Source organism: Notechis scutatus, chromosome 6 (genome assembly GCF_049901735.1).
Source record: "Notechis scutatus isolate UNSWTSFEM ecotype Mainland chromosome 6, rNotScu1.2, whole genome shotgun sequence".
Classification (NCBI taxonomy): domain Eukaryota; kingdom Metazoa; phylum Chordata; class Lepidosauria; order Squamata; family Elapidae; genus Notechis; species Notechis scutatus.
In genome coordinates this window covers 2,388,172-2,415,652 of record NC_142014.1, presented here as the reverse complement: position 1 = coordinate 2,415,652, position 27,481 = coordinate 2,388,172, and the positions used below count along the sequence as shown (strand labels likewise).

General features: G+C 40.6%; 1 protein-coding gene across 1 annotated transcript in view; it reads left to right on the top strand.

Annotated features, from left to right (window-relative positions):
- The window catches only part of SEMA3A (semaphorin 3A), a 128,181-nt gene that overhangs the window by 54,086 nt on the left and 46,614 nt on the right, over positions 1-27,481 (top strand). Inside the window, exon 4 of the mRNA XM_087969182.1 lies at positions 10,951-11,070. Within this exon, the coding sequence (XP_087825308.1) occupies positions 10,951-11,070 (120 nt within the window). The remainder of the gene's footprint in view (positions 1-10,950; positions 11,071-27,481) is intronic.

Here is a 27,481-nt window from a genome sequence, read left to right as displayed (position 1 = left end):
GCCAGCTTTGAAGGCCTCGGGGGCCTCCCGGGACAAGAACACAAGAACACAATGCCTTCCCCGTGATAATTTCCTTCTTCCCGTTGTGGTTGGAACCAGTGTGTGAGGGGGGGGAAACATTTGTTTTACGCATTCTTTCTCATACCACCACTCTTTCCTCCTCCATTTTTTCAACCCTTCCATTAGATAATACAGGAAATTGTCCAGCTGTTGGGTGCGATTGTCATGCTGGCGGATGATAAATAAATAAAGAGATGGAATTCACTGTAATTATACAGAAACAGAACGCATCCTTTCAAAACAAAAGGGGGGGAAATCACTGTGTTTGCAACAGCAAAAGGCAGCCTAGAGCTTGTCGTCCTGAGTGAATCTTTAGAGGTGGCTTGGTAAAATATTCATAATAGCAGCTGGCAGAAATCTCTGCTCCGTCTCAAGCCATAAGTGAAACAGTCATTAATCAGAATGTGGTTCGGAATCAGGAGTCCAGTATTTAAGATGGCAAAGCTGATCTATATCTACAGAAAGAATTTGCAAAAAATCCCTTGAATAAAGAAGGAAGGATATCATAAATAATGCAGTGGCCCCTGTTTTAAAGATCGCGTTGGGTTAACTTCTAAAGAAGAATGAGCCTTATACTTAAGCCAAACCAACTGCTTTTCCCTAGAACAAGCAAGAGCCAATGTCTTTTGCAAGGTCAAGTTTTAAGAATAAAGAAAATGAATTCTTCATTTTGGCCCCCAAGGAAAAAATAAAAAGTAATATTCAATAGGCTTTCTCTTTCATTACTATCAAGGAGAAAACGGGAAATATGGCCTAAAGAACATTTAAATTAATATAATGAAGGTATTCTTATGATGATAAGTATTCTATATGTTTGAATGTCTAGAAGTTAATACATCACAGATGTTTGGGGGGGGTTAATGTTTTTTTTAATTAAATGAAGTCATTATGAACCTCAATTATTAACCGTCCTAAAGTGAACCACTTTCTCGGCCATAGCCCTTGGCAGCCGTACTATTGCTTATACAAAACAAATATTAACTGTAACGACGTGCGTAGGGTGCATGAACCCCACGGGTAACCTCAGTCGTGACCTGAGATTGAAAGGCAACTATGCTGGCTAGCAGGCTGTGGTTTCCCTCTGCTGGAGTCCATCTCAGGCCTTCCCCGTTAACGTCAATCACGGAGTGCCATGAAATGGATATTGTTGGGATCTAACATTTCAAGGGTCCCCCCAGACACTGATAAATAGGGAGGCTCCCCGACAGTGCAGACGGAGGGTTTTATTCCCCCAGAAAAGAGAGTTAACAGTTGGGAGGAAATGAAAATGAGGATGGGCCACCCCGTTTCTCATATTTCTGTAATACAACCGCTCACCTCTGTGGGAAACGTTATCCAGTGTGCTCCCTTGTGTTGTACTGGGGTGTGTGCTAATAACATTCCAGTTTGAGTCATTGATTTGATTCCATTTCACCCACATTTCCGATCTGATTCATAAAAAGTGATCCAATCTGATCCAGATGCTTGAATCAGATCATTGTACCAAATCAGCCCAAGAGAAAGAAACATTTCTGGCTGTGCAAACAGGCACTCCCAAATCCTTCCAAAGGATTTGATGTTGACTGGGCACTGGAGAGACTTAAATCCTGGTCACCCGTCAACCAGGGGAGCCCCACCAGTGGTCTTTGGCCAGTCCCTCTCTCTTAAGTTCATGCTACCCCAGCAGACATACCCATTTTCTCTATAGTAGCAGCCTTGTGAGTTGACTATAAATGAATTAATATCAGAAAAATCATGTATGCATAACATTCAAAGTGCATAGGTTTCAACTCATAAAATCCTTTCTTATTTATAGAGAAGTGGCCAACCTCTGCTGCATCTATAGTGCTTATGAGGTTTTTTTTTCCTATGCTTTGTGTGTTTGTGTGAGTGTGCATGTGCATGTGGGCACACACTGAAAACCTTGGAATTGGCCATTCAGAAATGAAAAATTGGAGGTACTTTGGCACTGATCAACTTGTGCATCATGCATACAAATCTTATGCATATTTATATTCTGCCTTCCAATTTAATAGGCCTCAGAGTTGGTCATCGTTCATAATTCATCACACACATACACACATACTCACACACCCATCACACACCCACAGCCCCTGGGCCCCTGCTTTCTTGTGCTTTCTTGCAAGGAAAATAAGTGGAGCTTCTTTCTTTCACCAAGAATTAGAAGCCAGACGATCTTAATGCTTTTCCTTGGGGGTAGGGAACTGGTTTGTGGGTTAAGCCAAGATATTCACCTTTGCCGTCTCGCAGTCTTTGTTTCTGATCTTTGCAGACCCTGCTTCCAAAATAAAATGAGAACAAATAATTCAGATGTAGCACTTGCCCTTTAATCCACTGTAAATTAAGAGTCTTTCATCTCTTTGAATCTATGTTTGCACTTAGTTGCCAAAATCCTCATGTTTAACTAATGTTTCCCCAGATACGTGGAACAGAAATTTGAATCTAAGATTACTGGGTTCCTCTATGGAACATTTATAAATATTGCTTTATAACAATTGTTTACAATATCTACTAGGGCTCTTCAGATGATGAATGCTCTGAATCAGATCCGAAGCTTCAAACGGATTTAGGAAATCAAATTGATGGATTGATTCAGTTCATCATCAAGTCAACTGCACCCAAAATGGTTGGGGGGGTGACGGAAATTGATGCTTTTCATAAACGGAGTTGGACTTGACCCAACTAATATACATAGAGAAGGCTTTGTATTAAAGATCTGAAGGCTTTTCTTTTTAAATGATAAAGTGATTGCTGAAATCCATTACTGCTTCACGAATACACATGCACTGCTTCCTTTCTGAGATTGTCAGTGGAGGGCCCTTGTCTGAACGTGATGTCAGGGAAGTGGCTATAATTGTTCTTTCCATGAAGTCAGCCCTGGTTTAGTGCCAGCCTTCTTAATCCCTAAAATGTGCTAAGCTCAGAATGTTATGAGAATATGTCAATGCCTGCATAGGAAACTATGTTCTTCTAATTCCATCTTAAATAATAAGAGTCATCACAAAATTCAGGACTGCGGCTTCTTTCAGTGTTAGGAAGAGAAAAACAAAGAAATATAAAATATGTCCAACCTTACAGGCTTCAGCCTGGGAAGAATCAGTACAGCTGAGTGACCCACTCGGGGTTTCTGTCCAGAACAATTATCATAGGTTAAATTGTCCAAAGTGTAACTAGGAGGTTTAACTTTGCTGTTCAAGAAAATTGACTGTTACAAAAGGATGTTTACATAATAGGAGGCTCACACAGCTTGCAAAGAAGTTGAAAAAGATACAAGAGAGATGCATCAGAGAGTAAGGACGACTTGCACCATATATGATGGCAGGCACTGTAACTATATATGGGCTGTGCAGATTATCTAAGACGCAATTCAAGTTTGTGACTCGGCTTAAGTATAAAGTAAAAATTATCCGTGCACCATCTGTACAAACTCCACTGGACCTTCAAACATCTTTCAGTTCAGGATATCAAAGTGATTACCTTTGCAATGTCATAGCAACCCCTAAAATCCCATGTCAACTTCTACCTTCTTCTTCTCCTTCTTCTTCTTGTGCCATATCCGTCAATGGACGTTGGTGATCATGTTGGTGATCCTACTTCTACCACAAACCCTATTTGTGGGGATAATTCTCCTTCTTGATGTGCGTTCCTCTTGGATCCTGTCTGTCTTTGTGTGAGAAGATCTAAGCACACCTGGAGAACTGGCCAGGGTGGGTGAGATCCTTTGTTTGATGGTCGCGTGGACTGAAAGGAATGTGCCCTATATACCCTTTTTGGTGACCAGATGTGTAAGGTAGCACCCACAAGGGTAAAATTTCTCGTGCAACAAGAAGCCTGGACTACAGGACCCAGCTTCGTGGATGCTCCAGGGATGACATGGTGTCCAACACTTTGACGGTTCTTGTTGGTCTTCTGTCGTCTGTGTATCACTTGGGCAGAAGGAAGCTTCCAATAGTCCTTCTAGTGAGATAAGAAGCTAATGCTTTTACTTATTTCATCCAGCCTGATTCACATACAGGGCATGGCCTCAATCCCAATTGCTCCTGATGTGAACATGATGCAGGTTTCCATAATTTTGTACAATTAGAGCACAAGTACATGTCTACTCAGAAATAAATCCCATTGATTTTGCAAAGGTCACTCCACTTTTCTGAAGTCAGGTGATGTCTCAGATAGTATCTTTAACTTTTAAAAGCATTGACTGTACTGTGAAGAAAAGAAAATGTGTAGATTTATACAAGCAAAGGGTTAATTGATGCTCTTTCTATTTTGAGGCCAAGTAACCTCATCTCTGTTGCAATAAAACTTACCTCTGGTTCCGGCCTCGCTTAGTCTCCCCTGGATTAACTGATTTCCACAGCTTTAGAACCTCTGAGGATCTTAGAGGCATGTTTGAAAGAGCAACTTGGCAACTCTTGTTTAAACAAATGTGACTTGATGCCAGATCTTAATTGAAGAGAAACTTTAAACTTCCTTCTATTAAGGTGTTTTGTTCTAATTTTTCCTGTGGGAAAATAAGGAAAGGCAAAATCAAAGTTGCCTTAAACATTCTACAGTTGTGTAGGGAAGTCTATGCAAAGCTCATTGTTGCGCTTCTGTAAGGTATTTGTTGAAAACATACAGACATTGCTAAGCAACTGCTTCGCAGAGATTCACAATCTGTTGCTCTCTTTCAACACTCTGAATTCCCCCCTCCCTTTTGGACTGAGAACTTTGAAGTGCGTTTATCGCAAATGGCTGCATCTGGAAATCTTTACCGGATATGTAGAAACCACCTTGGGATTAAAAGTACTGGCTCATTGATGCAAAACCTGAGTGTTTTATAAGCCTGGTCAGGCTGGCAAAAACTGCCTTATGTACTTTGCCAGGGGAATCCCTTAACATGGCATCAGGCATGATCCAAGCAGAACATGGGAGGAGACGAGGATAAAGTTAAAGCAAGCCCATTGTCTTCTATGGAGGAGGCTGCAGAATTTTGCTTAATTATGCCATGCCTACATAATATCAAGATGATGATGATGATGATGATGATGATGATGATGATGATGATGATATCGATATCTTCCATTCAGTCACATCCGACTCTTGGCGATTCTCTAGGCCAGGTGGTCTCTCCACATCTTCCGATCTTGCATCCTTGAGTCGCCCTGTGTTCTATCAACTGTCACAAGAAGGGATCCAAAGGAACAAAGCAACGTACTTGCTCCTTTGGGGAAGTAGAAGACAGGGGGAGAATGGGTTTTTCTTTTCTTCTGAATTTCTGGCATGGAGGTGGATTTTGTCTAAGTGCCCCTCTACCTGACAGAAACCAGGGCCCAGCTTGTCCCATCTCACAAAGCTAGTTGAATTCATCTACTGACGCGATCGGTTTCTGAGGCAGCTACGGGAACTATTATTTTCTGCTTAGATGTAGACATTTAAAGGCAGGTTACTTGTGGACAGGTTGGTGCTCTTCCCTTGCCCTTCCTGCTAATCGCTGTTTCAGCGGGAGAGATTGTTCCACAGTGGCCCCTTTTAAAGAGGCTTTTAGTGGAAGTGAAGATAATTGTGGCCTGGCTTCAAATGGCTATTTGGAGATTAGAGGATAGAAGTGCCAGCGATATGGAAGTGGCATAAGTGACCTCATGTGCAGATCCCTTGGATAGGTCGCTTGGTGGAGACCAGTGTCTGGTAGGCATTGACCCAAAGCCTTGTGCTGTTCCCCGGGCAAAGGCTCATCCAATACCCCATTGTCCACACTCATACACAACACCCCAGGTTTTTTTTCAAGGGCCAGGCTTTAGGTCAAGGTGCTCGTTGCATTCACCTAAGATTTGGGCAATCATGGCTTTTTAAATGAACCTTAATATCTGGAGTCACACAATATAATAAGCCAAAATTGCAGTTGTTATTCCCTTCATGAATTGCATTTATCTGCAATTATAGTTTTTTTTTTTCCTTATAGCTTAATTTCTTTGATTTCAAAAGGAATTTCTCTTTCTCTCTGGAGAGGGTCCATCACAGTTGAGGTTACAGACAATTTCTAACTTTGTAACATGATGTTCAGTGAAGCTCATTTGATTGATCTGTAAATGGAAATGTTGGACATCAAAGTTATCAACTATTGTCTCTCTTACGTAGGTCTTTGTGGATTATCTCCTGTATATATATTTTCTGTTTCTCCCTTTATCTGGGAGAATTTAAAATGGGCAGAGTCAATACTTAGAAAGAAAAATCTTCCCATAAGCTCTTTTGTGTCAAGAAATCAGAAAGATAAACCTGAGTGATTTTGCTCAGGAAACACTTAAATCAGAGAGAGGGAGGGAGGGAGAGAGAGAGACTTAAAATGAGAGGTGTCAGACTCCAAAAATACCTCCTCAAGTTGTCGCCCCCTCCCCCCAAACATCAGCTTCACTCCCAGGAGCTTCTGTGAGGCAAGAAGGAAGCTCTGGTTTCTGTGGCTTCCTCTTCCACAGCCCCCAGTGGGCCCCGGGTGCCATTTGCTTCCTCAGAGGGCTTGAATGGCCTTGTATGAGAAGCCCCTCTAGCTCCACTTTTCACCTTTCTGGAGACTCTGCCTGTACTTGCCCTGAAATGAATGCCTTCTCCCCATCTCTCAGGCATTGTTTTTCTGCTTCTTTGGAAAACATTTCCTCCAATATATCTGATCAGCTCTAAATATACTCTGTGAATGTTGCCATATATTTACTGAATCTATTATTTGGGGTTCGGTCTATGGTTTTAAGATGCTGGGTTCTTGGGCAGTTTTAAGGTACTGTATTTTTGGGTAGCTGTGTTCTTGTTTATTTTACTTTCTTATTGAATATTAATTACAGTAGACATTTTAACATCATTTAATGACTTTTGAACCATCCAGCATCTTTTAAATTGCAGCTGGAAGGAGGCAAATCCATCCATCCTTTTGATGGCATATTAACTTATCCTCAAATATAACAACACTCTTGAACTGAGCCATCACTTTATGACCAACTGTTTAACAATCATTTGAAGTTACAAATCACAAAAAGTTACTTACAACTTATCCTTGAAGTTACAATTGCCACAGTCACCTCATGCGATGATGAAGTTGCATTTCGGGGGCTTGGAAGAGAGCTCACATTTATGACGGGTTGTAGCATCCCTCAGTTATACAACTGCGGTAGTTTGAAGGGCCCTCACTCAAAACCAGCACCGTGTCAGGCATCCCTGCACTTCCAAATTCTGTGCTTGTGTTGCCCATTGGATGCCTGCATTTGGGCCAGCATTTTGCCTATTTCAACTGCTCTGTACCGCTGTCCCTGGTTTTCCCATTAAGGACAAATATCCTTGAAGGTAAGGCAGTAACAGTTGGAAAAACCCAGTTTGAGACAGGCTGAGCTGTTCCAGGCTCAGGGCCAAGAACTTGAGTGGATGCTTTGCACTAAAGCTGACATGCCTTGTCCCAAGTATTGAGAATAATTTTGAATGCCAAATTTCACAGCTAAGACATGCCTAAATATTATCATGGCAGTATTTGATGGAGGGAAAGGAAGAATGCTAATAAATTGGCAGAGTCTTTGAAATATCTTAATGAAATATCTGCTTACTGAGTGGCTTTCTTATACCACTTGGCAATCACATAACAAACACAATTTTAATTAGGTTTAATATCCATCTGCATTTAAATGGTTATTGTACCCATGTAGTTTGATCTCTGCCTCCCAATGAATATGACTGTTGAATCACTAGATGGATAATATGGCTGTAAAAAAATGATTTGGCAACTCAGGTTAAAGTAGATTTAACTGACTCTTCCTTTCAATCAAATCCTCTAACTGAACTATTGAATCAATTTATTTCTTTGAATAAAACTGAATTGGGCGCCTGCCAATTGATTAGAAAAATCCTATAATTTCTGTAGGTGAATCCTGCTCTTTTCACAGAACAGGAAGTAGAGAAACATCTTTCATTGATTAACTCCACAACCATTTATATTGTAATACTTAGGATCCTTATATTATCCTTTTTAGATAAATGTTAAAACTAACGTTGTGTAACTTCAGTGCAATCATTCACAAATTCAATCCGTGGTGGAAGATTTGAATGCCACAGAATAGGATCTAGCTATGTGCATCTGATGATTCCTAATAAGAAGGAAAGCAGACATGTACTAATCCTGGTGGAAAATATAACAGACAGACAGAATTTGTTCCCCTCCCCCACCTGGAGAGAAGTCACGATCACATAAAACCTCAAAAATGGAGGCTTGACAATAACGCAACTTCTATCTCTCCCTCCTGCACCTTAAAGGAAGAGGGGTTCTCTGCACACACTCTGCTCAATCATATATGCAGAAGGTGGGTGCTGGCCATGCAAATTTGCATTTTCCAACCAGATTGTCCTCTAGATACGTAGAACGGATTTCACATCTAGAATCCCAAATTGACCATGCTAGCCAGGGAGTTCTGGGAAGCTGGTCTGCCCAACTAGAAGGCAACCACATTGTACAAGGCTGGAACTGTTCTTGGATCCCAAGTCAGTTGAAGCCATGTACATCCTTATAAATTAAAAACAAAACCCTTAATAACTATAAAACACTAAATCACATGGTTGGTCAAAGTGAAATAGTTAATCATGTTGGTGAGACGTTTGTGCATTGTCATTTATAAGAATATCTGTACTCAGGTATTATTGGAGATGTGCATAAGCGACAACATAGAGGCTCTGCAAAGGTTCGCCTTGATCGGAACTGAACTCCCGCCCACATTGAGTTCGGTTTCCACAGACCATACAAAGGGCCTCCTGATGAATTGCATGGGGTCCTTGGAAGGAATGGACTTTTATAGATCTATACTACTGATATTTAGTATGGACTTGGCTAGGAAGTTGGGGAAGTGTCCCTTTGAACAAATTATTACCATGGTGGAGGGGAAACAGTTGCCATAACCTTTTTTCACCAGTTAACCTCTGAATGCTCTACAAAAGCACGACTAAAAGAACTGCATCTATTAACTTTGGTCATTATTTGGCTCCAGTAGAGCTGAAAGTTTATGGGGGCGGGGTGCAAAAACAGCATCTGGGAATCGCAGGAAAGCGATTTCATCCATGAGAGATTGAGCGGAAGCTTTCAATGGTAAATAAATGCATTTATTTGTAGAAAGTTAGATCCTCTTACCAGTTCCTTTCAGAGCTTTATCAGTTCTTTCATTCCTATAATCCATAGCCAAAACAGGGTGCAACGTAGAGGGGAGACATATTTTGGGTGGGGATGCATATTTTGCTGTCAAGTGTTGGCATTAACCGAGTCCAAAGAGTTGACAGTAACAGAAGAACATTGATGGACGTAGCTAGCCAGGGGCCCCATTCACATGCTGTCTAACGTTGTTTGTAATCTGGTTGACCTCGTGGTAGCTATGGAAATGGAAAGAGCCCATGAATCACTACCAAAGAATTGGGAAGGCAAGCAAGCAGCCAACTAGTCAGCTTCTCCCTGGAAGCGGGTGGAATTGCCATGGATTTCAGCCTTCAGGAAAGGGGGCAGAATGCAGATAACAAACCAAACACCAGTGAGGACCTTTTGAAAAGCAAACCTTGTGCATACTTGTGTTGTCCCTTTTGGGTTAAGTTGTACGCCTAGGGTCTTGAAGGCAGATCCTGGCAATGCACTAATGGGAAAGGGAGTTTGCCAGGGCCTTGTTTTCTGGGATGTGAGTTTTTCCCGACTTCCAAAACTTTGTTTTACAAGGTCAGCTAAGGTCAGGTAGGGCCTTGGTTATGGCTTATTTTTAAAAGAAGTCCACATCTTTGGGTACTATTCTTAATTATAACTTTAATCGATCTAATAACATGTTCCCCTACACAGATCACAGCGTGAGTAACTATTTTTTCTAAAGGCCTTCAGAAAGCGATGAAAAATAACAAATCAATGACATGCAATCAGAATATCATACAGGGAATGCAAATTCTATTCTTCCTGCCTCGATAAAGGGCCACGTGAAATCAGAGTTAGAACAGAACTGTGAAGGTTATTAAAATATCTGGAAGAAGCAGCAAAAACAATGTTGTTCCACACATTGATTGAGCTCCCTTTTTTCTGATTGCCATCTGGGTCACTTCAGAGAAAGTCTACAGGGTCCAATATTTGAGGAAAGCGGCTTCTTTACTTGAGAACGATCTATTTCCGCCTTTATATAGTTTTGGGGTTTGGGGTGAAGATGCAAAAAGAAATCTCCACAGCCTGATTTGCAGATGTGCAGGCTTCATTTTACTTTCTTTGGGACTCACAGCTGAATATATGAATGTATCAAAACCTCAATTTACCTTACATGCCAAAGGAAGTAGAGAGCTCTGTATAAAATGCTTGTTCTGTAAGCTCTCATTCGCCTGTGGACATTCCTCCAGTAAGGAACAGGAATCTGTGGCTTCACTAGCAACTTGACCGAGGAAGAGTTGGCTCAAACTTTATGTCTTCTATAGGCCTTCAAGTCTTCCATGTTTGTGTGCCTGAGGAACTTTATGCTGGCTGTTGTTGGGCTGTCAGTTTTTCTTAAAAGTCTAAAAGGGCCAAGGACTTGATGAGGTCTAAAAATCCCCTGTTCTTGTGACATTTCTAAGCAGTTGCAAGACCTCCTAATTGGTCAATAGGAAATTCCCTTTCAAAATATCTTGTGTTACCATAGCTATAAATGTTCCTTATGATATTGTTTTATTTCAGTTGATGATTTTTTTAAATTCAGCTTGAGTTTTGTGTAAAGGGGATATGACAGTGCCTCCAAATGGTATTAAGTAGTAAATATTAAATTACAATATTACAAATTAATATGAACCACTTTTTTGATATACAAGGGCACCTAATTCAAAATTACTCTGGGTGACTAATGTAAGTAAAAGAAAGCAATCAACATTTTATGTTGCTTTGTTGTTGTTTTTCTGCAGAAAGAGTGTGCTAACTTCATCAAGGTGCTGAAAACTTACAACCAGACCCATTTGTACGTCTGTGGAACTGGAGCTTTCCATCCTATGTGCACGTACATTGAGCTTGGGGGCCATCCTGAGGTAAGGAGGACACCTAAATTTAGTCTTCCTTTTTTTTCCCAAGTCAGTTATTTTAGACATGGTTTTGATTAATGACTGGCAAAGGTACAATCTGTTTCGTTGTTATTGGTTCTATCAGAGTGCAATCCTGGTGGAAATGCTGAATCAGGACTGGAAAAAACGCGGGTTGAGTCTTCAAGCATGGAAGCTCATAATACCTATTTCATCCATATAATTCTGTATTTTAACCCAAGTTCAAGGCTTTTAAGCCCCATGCAAGCAATTTAAGAATATCTATAACCTTGGCAGTGAAAGTTTGTCCATGGTTGAACTGCACCCAGGAGACAACTTTCTTATATCAGGTTTAGTGTCTGTATGTAGAACTCATTAAAAAGTTTCACCCTTCCAACTGGTTTGCCAAACCGCCTGTCCATTTCCCCATTTCCGATTCACGCGTAGCTATTTGAGCATGCTCCACAATCAAGTATCCCCAGCCTCTCATGCTTGTTGCTATCCTGCTTCGTCCCATCTTGGTCCTCTCAACAGAAATGTCTGGATCCATTCATCTGACTTGGAATTCAAAATAAGAACTCCAGCTTCTTATTCTTTCAACAAGCTACAAACAAGCTCTAGTTTATTTAACTGTCCTTATTGTCGGGGGAGTTAAATAAGAGGACAAGATGGAAACTTTGCAAAGAATTCTTGCCACTAAGTCATGAGCGTCTCCTGTAAGGATTAATCACAGCTCAGGAAGACAGTTATGACCAAAAAAAGGAAGGTTTCGCCTTTCTCCCATGTAACCTTTGCAGTGACGGCTTCAAGAACAATTCAGATTCTGTATTAGTTTAATCTTTCATTGGAAGGCTTGCCATTTAATTTATGGAGCTGTTTTTCAGCTAATGATTATGGAGCAGTTACTTGCTAAGATATTAGCAGCCATCTTATGGATTTGACATTCAAGATTGCAAATTAATGTTTAAAAAAAGAGAATATCATTATTCAAGCGAATAAGGCTGTGCCTAATCACTTAAACATCAGATTACCATCTGGCAGAAAAATTAACATATTAAAAGCTGTGAAGATTATTTTTCCATATATATATATATATATATATATATATATATATATATATATATATATATATATATATATATATATATATATATATATATATATATATATATATATAAAAACTATTATTTTTTAAAACCCTTTTTTCCTTAGGGCTCTTTATTTCTAGGTGTTGGCTTTTATTGTATAGGAATTCAGCAAAAGTTCTTGTTACATGCTTGAATGCTTTACTTCAATACTTATTTGTTAATTATCAATTGTCCCTCACACAGACAAACTCACACACACCCATACACACACCCTGAGAATGTGGCTGATGGCTGCATAAATAGAATTTTATTCTTTGTACTTCATTTGGGATCTGGGAAACACATTAATTAACTTAGTTCCTTAACATGCACATCAATCACAGGTGTAGTGTCTGTTGATGGATAAATGACAAGCTAAGATCATTTATTTTTTATACTTTATGAGCATGCAAAATACACAATGTATATAACTACCATTATGTTTACTGTAGAGGTGTATACGGTGCTATGGTTAAGCCCACTCTCAGCCACTCAATGGCCACTCACTCCTTCTCATCTAACTACCCCCTTAGGGATGTTGAGTTATGTGAGAAAATTTAGAGAAAAAAGATCCCAAAGGAATGGCTTGCTTCCCTTCCCCTTCCTTCCTTCCCTTCCTTCTCCTTTATCAAATTTATATAGCCACCTGTCTCATATATGTGACTGCATAACCAATAATAAAACCAAGCCTAAAATAACTATTTAAAACAATTCAACAGAGATAATTAAGGTGTGAGAGTGTGCAAATCCAATAAATGAATATATGAATGCTGATAATTAATCAACAATTTATAGAAATAAATATTAGAGAAGAGAAAGTATTTTTTTCCCAAGCAGGAAGAATGTTTCCATATGTTAGCATTACATTATCCATGAAGATTTACTCCTATATCTTTAATTTATCCATACTGTTTGGTCTGGAATGATTTTTCCCCTTAAGGTTGGGTTAAATAATTGGTGAAAAAGTTGGCAAATTATTTTTAGTACAGCACAAAAATGGTGCAAGTTTCTCCTAATCCCCACTGACCCCTCAGAAATACATCTTTTAGCAGTTCTCAGAAGTTAATGCAATTCACATTCCCATCTCTGGATCAGGTCTGGATCTTTCCGAATGAATATATTAGAAGTTCTATTTGTCACTTCAAATATTCGGTGTTTTGACGATTAGCACCTCTATATTAATGGTAAAAATAAAAAGACAGCTATTGTTGCAAAATATCTCCATCCTTGCATCCGTTTTGTGCAGTTGTGCTAACTGGCATATCTGTACATAGCACAAGCTGTTCAAATTATACCTAAGGGTTTTATACGTACTGAAACTATTTCTAGCAATGAAGCTGGGAAAGTATCAGTGTGCCTGACAAGATAAATTATATGCCATTAAATGAACCCCATGACATTCATCAGCTTCGAAAAGTCTTTCACATCCTTCAGAATTATAGATTGCTTAAGGAGAGCCGGGGTTGCAACTGTTCCCTTACGTTCCAATTTTAGCGAGGAAATTGTGCCAGTGTTAACTCTGCCATTCACGAAGGACTGAAGTTGGGATATGAAAAAGCAATAATAGTAAAAAAAAAAAGAAAAAGATTGATTGCATGCAAAATAAATCAAGTCTTTTTACTCCATAGAATTTGGGATGGTCTTTTTTTAGCAATTTCCTTTAATTTGAGGTAGAAATTCTTAGGAAAATATTTTACGATTTGGCCAACTTTTTTCAAAGAGCCTCCAAATGTTGACCAGGAAGTTGTGTCTGCATTGGCAAATGTGTACAGATGTGTATCTGGCTGATCCCGTGGTCAACAAATGAAGAACACACCGGTCCAAACTCATTACGTAGATTAAAATGATTATTTTGAATGAAAACAGATAAAATATTTGGTGTGACACGCCTCAGGGCTGTCCTGAGGTCAACAGAAAAAGCCAGCATGGCAGCCTCAGTGGTGCCATTGAAGCTCGGCCTGTTGTCTTACCTCTTTGACGGTATTCAGCTCTCCCCACTTCCTTTAGGGGAACCACAATCGCGCAACCAAGAATCCTCTTTCATATCTTTCATTGTTGTCAGAGAATTCCAGGGTGGCTTTCATTCAGTCGCCGAAATAAGGAATAATCTTCAGAGTCTTAGCGGACTTGATAAAAGGAAGGAAGCCACTGAGCACCAATTATCAAAGCATCATCATAAACCGTCTCCTATTAGGGTCCCCTGGGCCTGAACTCATCTCTTGGCAGGGGGCGGGGAGGAAAAGACCCTGGCCACTCTGAAATAATGCTGGGCTCTCTTGTGACACCCCCAGCCAGCTTTGCTTTGATGCAAAATTCACATTTGGAGGAATTTTGGGAAGGGAGGAGAATAGAGGGTGGTTGTCCAGGTCCAATTGGCAACTACATAACAGAGCACAGAACTGATGAGGAAAGCAATTCCTGGCGATTGATCAATCAATCGTTGTAGAGAGAAACCCGTCAAGTACTCTTTGCCTTCTCAGTCCCTGATGTCTATAAGGCACCATAGTAACAAAGAGGGAAGAAATTAATCCTGTCTCACTCCTTCCTTCCTCTCTCTCTCTCTCTCTCTCTCACACACACACACACACGCACAAACACACATTAACATGCAGCTAATTTTCATTTCCTTGTTAAAATGTATACTCATAGAACCGAATAACAGAGTTGGAAGGGACCTTAGCAGGATGGAAGCTGCTTATTGGTTGGTGGTAGCTGGACACACCACGATTCACAGCCGAATATTTACTCTGGCTATTAAAGGAGGCTGAGCGTTTCTTACTCTGTGTGTGGGTGTGTGCATGCATGTGCCTTCAAATCAGTATTGACTCCTGGCCACTGCAGCTTTCATAGCAAGATTTTCAGAAGGGATTTGCCTCCTTCGCAGGCTGAGAGAGAGGGACTGGCCCAAAGTCGCCTGGCTGCCTTTGTGCCTAGGATGGAGCTAGAATTCACAGTCTCCCGGTTTCTTCACTTCTATATTCACACAGCGCCTTCTCAGCACTTTCATGCGATTCCATTAGCCGAAGTGGACAGCCAGGTTGGTACAATCCCATCCAGGTTTCACTGATCCCTGTTGACCCTGGTTGAGTTTAAATGATAGTACCATATTTTCTGGTGGATGTTGCTTTTCATAATTCATAAAGGATTATGTACCGATCAACATCCAGTAATCTCAGTGATCATGACTGGGAAATAATTGCTGGAACGTTTAGAAGAGGAGCTGAACTTTCTGGTCTAAGTGATATTCAGAAAAGCCAAGAGCCAGAAAGACGGAGATTTTAAGTACATCTGTTGAGCAACAAACCTTGCCAAGCCTGGTTCCTGCAGAAAGTCCTAGACTTATCTTGCCAATACGTTTCTCCCTCAGTGAGCAAATGAAAACACAAATCAAGCTGCCCTTGGCTTGATTCTTCCCTGTGAAGAAGGAAGACGGCCTGAAACGGAGGGTGATGGATGGCATACAGGCCATGCGATGGGCATTGACTCTTCAGCTCTTCTTCCAATGGCGCACCCATCATGGATGGGCTGAAATCCATCCGCCTTGATGTTCTCCTTCCTCTGATTTGCTTTCCTTTCTTATCTTTCCCAGCATTACAGATCTCTTCACAACATGCCTCCAAAATGGAATGTTTTGAGCTTTCTCATCTGTGCCTTGAGGGAGAACTCTGGATTGATTTATTCAATTATTGATTTGCTTATTTCTTGGCAAAAATAACCCAGCTGAGCATAAGCAAGCATTTACCTTGGACTTCAGAAAAAGAGATTTTTATAAACCCAATAGGATCCCTTTATGTGGGAGGTTAATGGGAAAAGAGACTAGGGAGTTCAAATCAAGAGAGAGATGAAAAGCACAACAGCAAATAATTCACTGGATTTTAATTCTCGTGCTTTAAACACATAGAGTGTATTGATAGTATTTCATTGGGGACAAAAAAAAGTCAAGATGGCAGCCACAAATATGTGATCAAAGCTCAGCCCTAAGCAATCAATAATCAATAAATATCAACAGGGTTTTTTTTTTGGAAATCTGGTGCCATTTGTTGCACAACTAGATAAAGTCAGTGAATAATCATATGCAGTAAAAACTGAGCTGTCTGTTTAATAGGCTGAGTGCAACCCATCTTAAAGCCATCTTCATGAGCCCTGTTGGGAGTTCCCCCCACCTTTTGTGCTTTCACACTCAGAACAGGTGTACCTATTTTCAAAACTCTACATTTTAGTCAACAGGTAACTCCATTCTGAACTCTTGCAGTAGAGCTCAGTGGAAAACCTGCTGCAAATTTATAATTCATCAACCCCGTCCAGGGCTCTTTGCAGAGGCTTGGAAGAGCCCTTGCAGGGTGAAATGCTAATGATTGCCTTGCCCTTCACCTTCAGGTTAACTCACTCAGGTTGTATCCAAGGGCAGGGTAACAATGCATGGCTCAGATATGGGATAATTACAGTACTGAAGATTACTTAGCTATTTAACGGTTACTTTTTCAGTAATGACTTTTCTCTTTGTGTTTATTGATGGAGCTAACTCATGGATTGTGACTTATTTCTGGGGAAAGCACCCATGGATACAGAATAGGTGGCACCAGGTTTATTTTTCTTCTGGGATGAATGGGCGATATTTTGGGGCCCTTACAGACGGTGGAGAACCAAAGGGCAGGCAGGACAACATCACTTATGCAGATTCATTTTGAGGCTTTTCTTTGCTCTTTAATTGTCATAAAAATAGTTTAAAGCCTTATATTAGAGTGTTTATGCATTTCTCAACTCAAAATGGAAAGAAATTATATTAATATTCAAATACATTTCGAGAAATTATACAGTTTGAAATAACAGGTGACCAGTGGGCAGTCTGAAAATTAATGTGACTTGGGGGTCTTTCTACAACACTCGGTTATCCATCTGATGGGTCATCAATTACTCTGATAGATTATTTAAATGAAAGAAACGGTTTAATCACCAATAAGCCTCAACCCTTGGAATCCAGTCCTGTCTCCTTTATCCTTGCATCCTTTGGTGTGATCCTCTTGTTCAACTGCCAAGTTCCTACGTATACACAATAGATTTAGTGAATCAACAGATCAAATGCTGATCCCTAGGAACCACAAATATGACTTAACATTCCTTGAAATACCATGTTCGCCATACCGCCCCTTAGAAGGAAGGTGTGTTATCATACAGCTCTGTAGTCTTGTGAAAGAGGCCCACATGTAACATGTTGTAAATCACAAGGAAGTCTTAGAACAGAATTACAGGAGATTCCTGGCTTGTCTCTTCTGATTTATTCCAGATAAAGAGATTTAGCAGATTAAATCTGGAAGGCTATGTTCAATTCCACAGATTAAATCAGAATGACTTTAATCAATGGAATTTGATTATGTAATCAGCCCCTTAATAAAATGTGTTCAAGAGTTCTGCAAAAGACGATATAAACCAGATGCGTATTTTTAAAAAGGGGGAAAGCAAATGGCCACATAATTCAGACAGATGCCCCACACACATACACAAGTGCTCTTTTCCATGTCCTCACTTTGATGACTCAGCCTTCACCTTTCTGGAGACTTTGTAGAGCAACACTAACTGGATAGAAGACCTGTCAGATTAATGGCAGGGACTTTCCTTTTTCCTTAGGTAGTTTTAGCCAAAACCATGAAATGTCTGTGGTGTTTCTTTTATGCTTTTCAAAAGAAAAAGGGGAAAAAAGTATTTCAGAGTAATGATAAATGGTGCTGATTATTATCCAAAAAGCTACTCAGTCGTGATGCCTTTTAGAAGAGGCTGTTGTAGGGTGAAATACACTGCTCAAAAAAATAAAGGGAACACAAAAATAAGACATCCTAGATCTGAATGAATGAAATATTCTTGTTAAATGCTTTGTTCATTACATAGTTGAATGTGCTGACAACAAAATCACACAAAAATTATCAATGGAAATCAAATTCAGCAACCCATGGAGGTCTGGATTTGGAGTTACACTCAAAATTAAAGTGGAAAAAAACACTACAGGCTGATCCAACTTGGATGTAATGTCCTTAAAACAAGTCAAAATGAGGCTCAGTAGTGTATGTGGCCTCCACGTGTCTGTATGACCTCCCTACAACACCTGGGCATGCTCCTGATGAGGTGGTGGATGGTCTCCTGAGGGATCTCCTCCCACACCTGGACTAAAGCATCCCCCAACTCCTGGACAGTCTGTGGTGCAACGTGGAGTTGGTGGATGGAGCAAGACATGATGTCCCAGATGTGCTCAATTGGATTCAGGTCTGGGGAACGGGCGGGCCAGTCCATAGCATCAATGCCTTCACTTTGCAGGAACTGCTGACACACTCCAGCCATATGAGATCTAGCATTGTTGTGCATTAGGAGGAACCCAGGGCCAACCACACCAGCATATGGTCTCACAGGGGGTCTGAGGATCTCATCTCGGTACCTAATGGCAATCAGGCTACCTCTGGCAAGCACATGGAGAGCTGTGCAGCCCCCTAAAGAAATGCCACCCCACACCATTACTGACCCACTGCCAAACCGGTCATGCTGGAGGATGTTGCAGGCAGCAGAATGTTCTCCATGGCATCTCCAGACCCTGTCACATCTGTCACATGTGCTCAGTGTGAACCTGCTTTCATCTGTGAAGAGCACAGGGTGCCAGTGGCGAATTTGCCAATCTTGGTGTTCTCTGGCAAATGCCAAATGTCCTGCACGGTGTTGGGCTGTAAGCACAACCCCCACCTGTGGACGTCGGGCCCTCATACCACCCTCATGGAGTCTGTTTCTGACCCTTTGAGCAGCAACATGCACATGTGTGGCCCGCTGGAGGTCATTTTGCAGGGCTCTGGCAGTGCTTCTCCTGTCCCTCCTTGCACAAAGGCGGAGATAGCAGTCCTGATGCTGGGTTGTTGCCCTCCTCCAGCCTCCTCCACGCCTCCTGATGTACTGGCCTGTCTCCTGGTAGTGCCTCCATGCTCTGGACACTACGCTGACAGACACAGCAAACCTTCTTGCCACAGCTCGCATTGATGTGCCATCCTGGATGAGCTGCACTACCTGAGCCACTTGTGTGGGTTGTAGACTCCATCTCATGCTACCACTAGAGTGAAAGCACCGCCAGCATTCAAAAGTGACCAAACCATCAGCCAGAAAGCATAGGAACTGAGAAGTGGTCTGTGGTTTATGGGGGATGTCTTGCTAACTGCCTATGCTTTCCACCTGTTGTCTATTCCATTTGCACAACAGCATGTGAAATTGATTGTCAATCAGTGTTGCTACCTAAGTGGACAGTTTGATTTCACAGAAGTGTGATTGACTTGGAGTTACATTGTGTTGTTTAAGTGTTCCCTTTATTTTTTTGAGCAGTGTATAATACCCATTTATAGCCATAAGGAAGAAGCAGTTATATAAACCAATATAATGTCTAATCCGAATATTGAATCAAATAAGCCAGATGCATTTTTCCTAGAAGTCAGTCAGAAGAATATTAAGACAATGAAGCAGTAATTTTTCTTACATAATGCAATTTCTAGAAAAGGATAGTTTATCTAACAATATCAAAACATTATATTAAATTTTTAAAAATCACCATTATCATCTTGCATAAAATACTGCACATTTACATAGATTTATTATTTTGGTAATTGAGGTAAATCTTGTCAAAGTTTGAACTTAGTTTATATGATAGAGTGAATTGTCCTAATAACAGTATTAACCAATGGCAGATTTAGAATATTTCTTTTTAGCTGAACTGTCTGAAGAGTTTATTAAGCCATTTGAAAATGAAATCGGCACATGAAAATTTCTACAGGTATAGTTTTTCTCAGTGGCAGTATCCTGGCTAATAACAACAAGATAATTATTGTTAACTGAAACAATTATGATAACTCAATGCATTGGCAATTTTTTCCATGAATTATTTTCATCTGTTGATTGGTGAATTGGTGAATTGGTAGCCATGTAGAATGAATGAATGAATGAGATGATTTCAGATTTTGGCTTTAACTGCATTGATTGCATGGCTGTATTTTGTATTCTATCTTCTCCGTGTATTTTAGCTGCCTTGAGTATTAGCATAAAAGTGGGGCTTTAGATTCAATAATAAATAAATTACAGAGAGAAACACGTAGCTGCAGAGAGGCAGATCTTGAGGCGGAGATAAAGATGTATATGAGGAAGACACCAGCTGGGCCCCTTGTGGAAACGGCCTTGTCTCAGCCACTTGCCTCCTTCCGGGGTATTTTCTGTTTTATAGCCCCAGGAGGGGAGCAACGTAGCCCACCTGGTTGCAAAATGAAAAGCTGAGAGAATTCATGTCTCCCAGACTGTTCAGGCTGGAACTTGCCTGCGTTCTTTGCCTCATATTGACTCCTGTGTTAACCCAGCTCAGGGATTGGTTTCCATCATGTCCAGTTTTGCCCCGAGAAATAACACCGATCCTTTATTTCACCGCCAGTGTACCGGCACATGTCCATGTGGCAGCCCTAATATTTTGACTTGGGTGGAGAGTTCTTGCTCCAAAGGATCTCATGAATCATTTTTATGGGGTCTCTTCCTTTGGCTGAATGCCTTCCCTCTCCTTGGCCATGATTGATGCTTAGCTGTCTTTGAAGACGAGGCTCATTTCCTTGAGGGGTGTGTGTGTGTGTGTGTGTGTGTGTTTTGAGATAATGGGCATTAAAGCCCTAAGAGAAGAAAGATGAAGTTCAGTTTTGGAGAGAAGTAAATCAAGGAAGGTGACTTTTCCCAGCCAGTGGAGGTGGGGGGGAGACTTTCACTTTTAAAACGTTAGGCCTCTGGAATATGTGCTGGCGAGTTGCATTTGGTGATGTCATCATTAGAGTTTTGATCTGGCCTGTTTTATTTGTCTTAGTCTGGGGAAAAGGTTTACACATAAAGTGCCTTGCCAAGAATGGATGTCCATACAGCCAAGCTCTGCAGGAGGATTTCAAATGGCTTTGTGGTGCTCAGAAGGGAAAGGCTTCATTGGAATATGTTGATTCAGATTAAAAAGTCAAGGTGGCAGCCAGGATGGTTCACTTGAAGCCCCAAAGTGACTTTTTATCCAATGCCCTGAAGACCCTCCCTCTCAATAAAAGCTGCGAATTGGAGGTTTTTAATGTTTCCTGGACCAGATGGTCGGTATTGTCTTTTCTCTTTTCTTTTTCTTTGACAGTATAGCCTCAAAGTTGGCTAAAAGAAAAGAGCTGCCAAACTCCAAATGACAAGAGATGGTAATAAAACAACATCTCTAAGTGTTATCTTGTGCCCTCTAGTGCCTGCCTGGACTTTTGTGGTCTACATCTAATTTAAATCTAATTGTAATATAATTATCCCCAAAGCACCACTGCCGATCTTAAGGCTGACATAATGCAAGAAAAATAACAATGTGATGGAATCGACACGTAAGGAGTTTTAACAGGAATAAAGTCCAGTTGGAGTAAGAAGATGATACAACGTGTTTTTATACTGCCATATATGTTACACAATCCAACAAAGTTACATGGCTGACCTTGAATTCTCACATAAGCCCTTGTGTGATTTTTGTGAGTTCTGTGTGTATCAAAAAAATGTCAGACATACTAAATAGTTTCAACAGATGTCTGAAGAGTGTCAGTAAGGCAACACCTCGGGGACTGGAGGCATCTACGGGTTCTTGCTTTTGCCTAAATTGTGATACTCAGTAAGTATCTAAAAGGAAAACCAAAGTGATATTTGTTTCAAAGGTGAAGTCTTGACCATATTAAATCCTGTGAGAATTCTGATAATTATTCCAGGAAAAAGCAAAATCTATATCTACTTTAGAATGGAACATAGTCAAGAGACAAACAAATTTCTGGTTCTTGGACAAAAAAAAAATTGGCATCCTGGAAAAGGACTTCATTTTCCTATCCAATATAGACATCTTACTAGTCAAGATCAGGCCACTATTGCCGATAACCACGATCATAGGCCAATGGAGAGAGAACTGGGAGCAATCTGGATAATGTTTAACTCACTTAATGTAGGAAAGATGGTTGACTAAGAAACTTGCTCCCTAACTCAAGCTCTACAATGAAACGCTGCCTCTGATAGGACATTTGGAAATGGCTGCTACATGCCCCATAATGTTTTTGCTATTATAAAAGGAGATCGGATTTCACAAGTAACATGTTGCTTTTCGAATTACTGCAATCCTTGTCTCTTCTCCTTCTCCTCACAACAATAGCTTGCAGGAGGAAAAGGAATTTAAAAGAAATCTCCTTTCAGTGAATGGGTTCCCCCGCTGTTTTCCTTCTGCTTTTGTGTCTGTCACCTCCTTAAACTGGCTTAAGGACCACCATTTCCTTTTAAGAGAAATGGAAAGAAATGGATCTTAGATGTTTCTCACTGCAGCTTCTCTGCATGGAGAAGTGTTGCTCACTAACCCTAGCCTTATGGGGCTCTCTTTCTGAAATCTGCCAGGAATATTTCTTGGTACAGAATCCGTTTTACAGGCCAATGTCCTTCCTGCCTGTCTCGCGACAGAGAAAGTATGGAGGGTTTTTTTTTAAACAGCGTGAAAAAGTGTCCACGGGGGGAGGGGAGCCTAAGACCTTCTTGCCTGGTTTTGAGGGTGGCATCATGACACAGCTGATGACAGTGGGATTGACTAGCGCCTGCTTCAAGTTTTGACACAGGGGAGCGGGTGGTGATCTGAAGAGGTAGGAGAACAACCGGAAGTAAAAAAGAATAGGTGGATCGCTGCAAGAGCCTGTTGGATCAGCAAAGTCTTCTGTGCTCTCCCAAAACTGCCACCCTTACACTTTCCTTGAGAAATTTCCTCTGTGCGGTGTGCAGTTAGGACTGCAGTCCAGCTGGAAAATAATTCTTTGGCGTTAAACTTTGAGGACATTGAAGGGCTTTGAAATTCTCAACTTCCATTTGAGCGATGTGGTTGGGTGGTCAGTGAAGAATGGTGGAATGGTTGAAAACAGGACCGATGGGTCACTTTTTGTGTGAGTACAATTATCCATGAGGCTTAATTTGAGCAGTAGTTAACCCAACAGTTTGTGTAACTCGCCAAGGAACTCATGAATGTGACTTAATTCTACAGCTATGTTTAAAACTAAAGTGCTTTTTTGGAGCAAGTCCTGAGTAATTTTCTACTTAATGATAGCAATACAAGCAAGATATGCAGAATAACTTCTTTGGGGTCCTCAGCTCTCCTGTGTGCTGGTTATGCACTGCGGATGTTCACAAGATAACAAATGCGAGGATAATGGATGCCAGTTGCAGAGTCACTTAGGAGAGATGGACGGTTTGGAAACGTGATAAATAAACAGATATCAAGATGGCAGCCCCAGCAGCACCATCAAAGCTCTGCCTTCGTGCTGACTTTGTTTTTACTACACCTTTCCAGGGGGCAACAAGCGTGGTGTTCTGCTACCACCATGGTTACCATTGCTGAGAAAGAAAACAAAGTTTGCAATAATACGATGTAGCTTTGGGGTGGGGGGGGTTACGTTCCAAATAGCAAGCGCCTTCTCAAGAATGGAAAAATCTGGCCAAGGCCATTGATGGTCTTTTCCCACAATGATTAGAGAGTGGAGGATTTGGGTGTTTTTTCAAATTGGTTAAAAAGACAGTTGGGCCATAAGATTAGAATAGCTGGCTGCTATCTAGAGAAAACATGGTTGTCACTTCATAATCGACTCTTCCTGTAGTTGAATACTGGAAAGAGTTGCCTGTCAAAGGGAGGAAGGCTGAGGGGTGAGGTGCAGTCTTGGTCCAGAGAGAAGGGGGACCGACACAAATTCAACCGGCCCTTGGGTCACCCAAGGCGGCCTTTGCTTTGCTGCCAGAGCATCTCGTTTTCACCACTTTCCCTCTATCTGGGTTACGGGGGTGTTTGGTTTGATTTATCTTCCACTTCAGCCCCCCTTCTATCTTCCTATCTTCCTCCTCCTTCCTCCTCCTCTTCCTCCCTCTGACATCAGTGACAACTGTCAAAACAGGATAGATGAGAAACTTCTGGGGAAAATATGAAACAGGCAGAAAAAGATAATTGTGATCCAGCTACCCAGTTTGTTTCAACAGAGGAGCCTCCGAAGCAAATGACCAGGGGTGGGAAGCGTCTTTTCAGCTGCGGTTCCAAACATTCTTCTCAGGGTCTCTTGATTGTACGTCTCCCTTGTTTGTTTTTATTGCTTCACTGTCCAAAGGGAAAGATATACAAAGTAAGAACTACAGCAAATGACAAAACAACATTAACATAGACAAATTCCTCCCCCCCCCTCCCCAGATTGATATGCAAAGCCAATTAAACCGTGTCCACACAGACCCCTGTTTATTAGTCTTTCCATTTCATTGATAAATATCAGCTTGTTCAAACACATGTCTTCAAAGGCACTTAAGTCCCATTTTCTTGCTGACAATGCAATATATCATTTCTGCTACGTTTCTGGCTTGATATGTCTAAAGTCCTTCCTAAGTTGATAAGTTACATATTTTGATACATAAAAATTACGTAAACACTGCATCAAGCTTTATTTTTCTTGCAAAAATTGTAGTAACAATCATGCCAGTATTTCATCAAGACAGGGCAACCATAGAACAAATTCAAATCATATGTATAATGGTACCTCAAATATGTTATATTTCCAACTCTTAAAGGCTGACACTGTTTGAGACATCCCATAAACACAAGACTGTGAGAGACATGTGATTGCAAGACACATATTTAAATGTATTAAAACACAAGTGAGCATCGATTTGACATAACAGATGTTCCAGCTCTGTATTTCAAAATTCATGCAAATCGCCAATATTTATCAAGCCAAAGATTGGCAAAGAAACAAGACTAGGCTGCGCAATCTATCACAGAAGAACATATTTCGAATGAAACTGGACTGGAAGAAGATGAGTTTGATTTAAAAGTGAAGAAACTTCAATAACTTGTATTACGGTGGTAATTTTTCCTTGTTAGCTGAGAATCCGGAGTCCTGAAATTCAGAGAGCCAAGGGTGAGATGGGACTACAATTAAACTGGAAGAAGATTAAATCAATGACAATGGGCTCAGCAAAAATAATAATGCAGATGTAATGTTATTCATCTCATCAATCACCAAAATAAACCAGAACAGAAAACTAATAATAGTTTCTCACAATTTGAATAAGTAGACTTTTTTTCTGACAAGATGACAAAAAGAAAAAACAGACTTTTGAATAATAATAATATGGTTAAACGTTTTAGAAATATGTCTTTCAGGCCACTTTTACTATGATTATCATGAGAGTGTTATCAAATGTCAGTTGTAATCTCTATCTGTAATTCATTTCATAACCTAAATCTATTACAATGCATACAGTTATTCATATGACCTCTGAATCAGGAACAAATCTCTAATATAATATGTCCAGAGTCCACTAAAATACATCTTTTACTGCATAAGCCAGCTCTATTATTCAGAAGGGAACCATTTATATGTTCTTAGAAAAAAATCTATAAGCTTGTTTAAAATCGAATTCTATAGAGTAATTTTAACTTGTCAAATAAGACATTGTAATTATGTCTGCTGGAACATACATCTCGAAGGGTACAATGCAGTCAATTTTTCATAGCTCGTTTTTTACTTCAACAATACTAATTATTAGTGGAAAGTTATTATTTCTTTTTGAAAAGGGGAAAGAAAAGGAGAGATCTCTCTTTACAACTCAGAGGGAGCTCAATTTAAGATTTAAGTCAGACAACAAAAACCAGGTAGTCATAGCCATTCCCATTTGATGGCTTGATGTACAAAATTTAGGATGATCATATTGCAAATGCATAATTTATTCAACTTCCAAATTTAAACCAAAATAACTCCTATGGCAAGACCTGAATTCAGGTTTCTTCACTCCTGCACTAGGTTGGCTCTTGTACAAAATATTATAAAAGCTGTTAAATATATTGTGTTAAAAACAAATTATTTCTGCTACAGAACTGTAAGAGCATCAGAGCCACAAACGGTGCAAGTGGGTGTCTGGAGTGATAAATGGGTTTGCACTCAAGTGGACCTGGTGACTCACAGGTCCTTGGGGCCCCTCTTGAGAGCCCCCCTCCCTCCCAGGCAGGCTTGTCAGTCTTGGGGGGCATATAATTGGAGCCACTCCGTTCAAAGAACTGAGTAATCTGCAGTCTGATTTATGGCTTTTTAGCATTGCAGGTTATTAAAGTAATTACATTGGCACTTCCCTTATTTGGATCGTTGTAGCTCATGTATTACACTGTGTGTAAATTAGTGTGGTCATGAGTTAAATGTGGGAGACAAGACACGTTTTTGCTATATCTGATTTGCTCTTAGTTGGAATGACATGCTAGGCTAGGCGAGGCCTTCTGATGAGCAGCAGCATCTTTCTAAATACTTGGAGATGCATGCTACAGTTATCAAGAGCCACCAGGGATTTATCACAATAAATTGTGCCAGATTCATCTTTAATAGAGTTATTAGTTTAGTGGATCAGGAGAATGAGGCTACTAGGGTTTAGTGAAGGTCTTTTGCGACATTCTGCTTTATAATCGAGTGAAATGATGGCTAAGTGGTCGTACGTTAGATGGACTCCCATTTGGCCCCCAACATTCTTGGTCATGGCTCCTCCTAAGTGTGGAGGAGACAGCAGAGTCATGTGCATTTTCAGGCTCTGTTGTGGATCCTGTGAGGGTCAACACTTTTATCAAAGACCTAGACAAGCTTGTTGGAAGGAAAATGGTCAAGCTTTCAGATGACCCAATTCTGGGAGCCAACATTTTAGAAGACAAACTATTCAAACAAGAACAAGGCAGGCTGATAGGACAGAATCTACAAGGAGAAATGTGAAGTTAGGCATGTGGAGAGGATACGGGCTAGGATGGGGCAGAGCTGGCTGAACAGAAGGATGTGTGAAAACGACATCCTTGGGATTCTTCTAGCAAGGCCATGCGCTTAGCAGTGGGACTTAGCAGCTAAAGAAGCAAATGCTTATGTTGTGGTACATTAGGACAACCATGGAGACCATGAATCCTGGCAAAGAATTGCTCCATTCTGTGTCACCTTGAATTGAGATGGAATTACTCTTCTGAGCACTAGTTGGAAAAAAAGACAACAATACACTGGAGCAAGTCCAGGTCAAGAAGGAGATGTTTCAAAATGAAGACCCATGAGGAACAGCTGAACAATTTAGGTACATTAAGCTTATGGAAGAGATGGAGACCAAGGGGAAATCACAGTGTGATTTCTGAAGGCTTCACACACGAAAGAGGACATGGGATATTTCACTGGCCTGGTTGAAAGTTTTGGTTGAAAGTTTTACCTAAAGTGACGCTCACAGGCAGG